Here is a 5,020-nt window from a genome sequence, read left to right on the forward strand (position 1 = left end):
CCAGATGGCTAGGCCTCAGACTGACGAAGCCTCTTGGATGAGGGGCGAAACGTTTCTTTTTAACAAAAAAACGAAGTCCAGATGACATGATTCAACCTTTTTTGTTGTTCATCAATATAATTTACAGGTGCTGTTTACTCACCAATAATGATGTATTTGAAAATGTAGGAGTAGTTATATGGTGCAGTGGCCATTGTGGCTCTGGAAGACAAAAAAAGTGGGTATTAAAACATTTTTTAGCTAATGCAGCCAAATAAACAGATTTAACATACAGTACGTACTCAAGACATATAAGACAAAACACTTAAGTATTTCTTTCTAACATTTAATATCTGTCCATCACTTGGTAAGTAACCTTTTAGGGGAACTCTGATCTAATTGCTAATAAGCTCAGTTTATCTTGCAGTCATGAACTCAAAACAAATTAGTTCATTACTGCAAGTTAATTAAGCAATCTGATGGAAACTGCTTTTTGGATGGAAGCTGCTATTTTGCAAGATAGCAGGGCAACTGAAAAGTACCATTTATTTTATTGCTCTGCCTATACACAAGAATGCCTCCAGTATCAGCTTTGTAGCAAAATAGCTCAGATACCACCTAAATCCAGCAAATTTAAGTTTGTCCCCATGTCCTCATCTGTAACACGCACACAATATCATTCACACATATTGCCACTCTGTCAGAAACATATGTACACATCTACAAATTCAAATTGAATGCATTTAAAACACTCAAATACTTCTTTTTAACTTTTATATGTTTGGACTTAATATCTGTCCATCACTTGGTAAGGCTAACCTTTTTGGGAAACTCTGATCTAATTTCTATATTTGAGCATGACACCATTAACTCCAGCAGCACCATCTTCCTTTCTGTTGACATCTGCCTGCTGAATCTTTTTTTGATTTCCTTTTGTTAATGCAAGCCAAACATAAAGCCATTTTTTATTTGCACCAAATATTTCCCAATACTCATCTCAGCGGGTTCATGAAAGTATAATTAAATTTAACATCCAATTTTTTTCACGATGCAAGTGATTCCTGACATAAAGGCTGTTTTGGAACATGCTGATTTATGGCTGCCACATAATGACTCAAGTGCTGTTGAAGAAAAAAAAAAAAGCAGATATTTATTTTTGAGTTAATAGAAAGCATATTCACTTGGCAATCTAATGATTTTTTTGGACCTTGTCCAAAGATTGCCAGTCTTGAAGCAGTCTTTAATTAAGTCAGAAACTCGGTGAAAACTGTGCCACATGTCAAAGCAATTCTTTGCAACTAAAATTATTGTACCACATCTGAATCCAGAGCTGACATTGCATTCATACTTCTGCAACTGCAGTTTAGTGACCATGTCTGACTGACTAGATTAGTACAGACACAACCAATAAAAATGTGGATGGACTCTGATAAGCAGAACCACACACGCCTGGATGATTCTTAGGTCATAAAAAGGTGGTTTAACAAACTAAACAACATTCCTCTGAAAATGGTTTGGTGCAAATACTTGACTGAAAATCAGTGGTGAAGCAACTAATGTCCAAAAGAAAAACTCTGAAAGACCATGACGAATCTCCACTTATTTTAACGTTGGTTCACGTTCAATCCTTTGAGGAGGCAAAATAAATCTGATGCCTAGTAAATGTACAGAAATATACACAAAAAAATGAATTTAAAATGATCCAAAATATAATAAAGCAGGAAAATTCAGTCTAAGAGTCTGCGATTCAATTAAATTCTGTTTATACAGTGCCAGTTAGCATCAAAGTCTTAGCACATACAGTATACAAAAAATTTCACAGTGTCAAATGGAAATTAGTAAAAGTTATCCATCTAGACAAGCTGGCAGAGTGTGTCGAAGGATTTTAAAGATTCAGAGAAACTTTGTAAACAACTTGCACAGCTAAAAGTAACAACAGCAATTATGTTCTTGCTGGTAGTCCAAGAGATGACTTGGCTCACACCATCGAGCTTAACAAACTTTGCAACTTCACCCGGTATTTGGCAATTTTACTCTGGTAAACAAAAGCTAAACAGAACCTAAAAGTTATGTAAAGTCTTATTCCATCCATTACATGCCATCTGTGTACCAACTTGGTTTTACCTGTTAGAGCGATAACTACTTTAATCTTACAGTTATGACCAAAACAAACTAAATAAAGCAAACAATTTGTTTATATGCATATTCTTCAGGTACTCTAAATTTTACATCTTCTCTTAATTTTAACTTATTTGATTGCTGACTTGACAACATAATAAGCAAAAAAGAAGTGCATAATACTGGAGTCAGGATGACACAATGATGACTCAGTATTTAAGTTTTAAGATGGGGATAAACCCACAAACAGTCAAATGCTATTGTAATTCTTTAAGCTAAGAGCATAAAGGGTTGTCTTTTTTCCAAGCTGCCTTTGATCACATGACCATCTTGTGGCCACTCGTTTTTATTATACGTGATGGAGTAATCTGTTAGAATGGTTCTAGCAGGAGGAAAAACTAGATGTGGGCTTACAGAAATTAACCACATGAATATTTATCAAGATGTAGCCAAGTCATCATGGCCATGTGACCAGATTGCAGTCTCAGCGTTCTTATTATTCTGCAACAAGCTGAGTCTCGCTCCAGAGAAACAGACATTTCCTGCTCTTAAATTCATTCCCCATAGAAAAGAACATAATTTAAATTCAAGAGTTGGGAATTTACCAAACGAATAGTGAAAACTTTAATTGTCATTATTATAAATGCTTTAGGAAAAATCTTTTAAAAAGCTAACGTAAGGCATCTTAAAAGATAACTGCTTGAATTTGCTGGCCAAAGTTTTGAAGAAAGGTGCCAGCGCCACTAATTTTACAAAACATGCATTCCCCCACGCATTTCCCAGAACTGAAAAGACTTGCAGTTTTTTAACCATACTGTATTTTTTAATCACAATAACTAACCCCTCTTCTTCTTAGTTTATGCATAACCTAATTAACTATTGCATTACCTTAAAGATAAAGCCAAAAATACACAGCAGAAGACAATGCAACTATTATGCAATGATTCAGACCATTTTTACTTGCTATGTCTTATTTTAAATTTTGGCAGGACGTTCAGGCCCACTGACTATTGAAATCGTGCGACAGCCTGGAAGGCTCTGAGAGTAATGTAAAAACAGGTACCAGGTGTCATCTCAGAAGCTGCCTGATGACTTAACAGATATTGTTGTTACTGATGTACATTTTTTGTCAAATTACCATTTGGTACATGTGTTGCTAAAAAAAAAAAACCTGATCATGTTATTGATATGTATACAGACAAAAAGAATCCTGAAAAATCCTGAAGTCTGTATGACATTAGGGGTAGCATTATACAGTAGGATTAGATTTTTCATGCTTTCTAAATTAAAAAAATGTGAGGTTGGATTATACTTGAGATCACATTATACACAAATACATACGAAAATTACATTTATTTAGAAAATATCACATTTTATGGCACTGCATGAAAAAAATCTATTCAATTTCAAACAGAAGACCACTTTCAACAATGTAAAAAAAGCAAACACACAAAGCACAAGTGTTTGCAGTATTTACAAAAAAATTGCTTGCTTATGCACAGAGGTGAGGTACTAAAAACAAAAACGATGCAGTAATTTAAAGGCTTATAAAAAGCTGAATGAACTCCCAAAGCAACGTAAAAAAAAGGAGGAAAAACTGCCCCTAATGTAAACATGATAATGTGATCAAGCTAACCCACTAAGCATTAGCAAAGGCTTGTCCTTAAAGATGATCATATCTCCATCACGTTCTTACAAAAAACAATAATGATCAGATAAAGTAAAAATCAATAAACTTGACTGGGTACGGTAATCTAATGTAAATGTTGTTTTACTGCGGTAAAGTGAGCCTCCAATAGTAACGTTAGCAATATCCGGTAAAATGACAGGACTAGTTTGACTAATATATTGTTTTTTAAGCACTAAAATAGAATAAAAATTCAAAGTTAACAAGTAGAAGGGGAAATAAATACAGAAGCTGACTGGGACGTTTAGCTTGATTTTTGAATCCGTCTAAACCAACAACGCTTTACTAGCTTTTTTACAGCTAAGTTAGCATTAGCTTCAGCTAATAACCTGACATAAACGTAAATTTATTGACAAGAAACCTCCTAAAAGCAATATCATGTAATGTCATTGCCACTACCAGTCGGTGCAAAATCAATTTCATATTATATTTACCATTAAAAACAAACTTGGCCTCAGCTTTATTCTACAAAAAGCCATAATAAACACAACACACAGTCGATACCTAGCAATATCTTTAGCATGCTAATTTCTCAGCTAGGTACAGATGATGTTGCTAACTTATCTTGTTACTTTAATAGGAACAAGTCATGTCCCGCATGCAACCTACTTTTTCAACCTCTAAAATGTTGATAGTTCATATTAATGAAAGAATCTACCTAATATTTTGTTAGCAAGCTTCGTTAGCTTAGCAGACTCTCCTGCCAAAGCTGTGGCTAAACACAGTTCCTAAAGTCGAATTATGTTTTTAAAAAATATAGACAGCACGTTTGTACGGGTGTGTTCAAGTATGTCCCATATGTTCTTACCGGGAATTTATTTTTTAGGCTTTGAGTTCTGGAGCTGTTCAGAAGAGGTTGGCAAGTTCTCCTGGCTCAAATATGCTCTGTTTATCCAAGATGGCTGCTCTCGGGCACAGGGTTTCCTCCGCTTTATTCAATGGGCTTCTGGGACAAAGGAGCTGCTGGTATTTAGCATTTAGCATGTGTATGTACTGTAAGCACTGAAGGAAGCCGACACCTTGACAGGTGGGTAAAGGGTTGGAGAGTAATGAATTACATGTAATCATAATTAGGTAATCTGATTACTACCTAGATTACTTCACTTAGTAATTTCACTATTTACTCCACTTTAACTTTTGGACTATATATGTATAAATATATATATATATATATATATATATATATATATATATATATATTTTTTTTTTTTTTTTTTACCACAATACTATTAAAAA

The 5,020-nt window shown here is 34.4% G+C and overlaps 1 protein-coding gene across 1 annotated transcript in view; it reads right to left on the reverse strand.

The window, feature by feature from the left end:
- Window positions 1-4,684, reverse strand: part of rab14l (RAB14, member RAS oncogene family, like) — a 12,715-nt gene extending 8,031 nt beyond the window's left edge. Inside the window, exons 1-2 of the mRNA XM_037692447.1 lie at window positions 4,593-4,684; window positions 143-201 (exon numbers count right to left, since the gene is read on the reverse strand). Coding sequence (XP_037548375.1) covers window positions 143-194 — 52 coding nt within the window. The 5' untranslated portion in view covers window positions 195-201; window positions 4,593-4,684. The remainder of the gene's footprint in view (window positions 1-142; window positions 202-4,592) is intronic.
- Between the last annotated feature and the right edge of the window lie 336 nt (window positions 4,685-5,020).

Source organism: Nematolebias whitei, chromosome 18 (genome assembly GCF_014905685.2).
Source record: "Nematolebias whitei isolate Nwh7 chromosome 18, NemWhi1, whole genome shotgun sequence".
Lineage (NCBI taxonomy): Eukaryota > Metazoa > Chordata > Actinopteri > Cyprinodontiformes > Rivulidae > Nematolebias > Nematolebias whitei.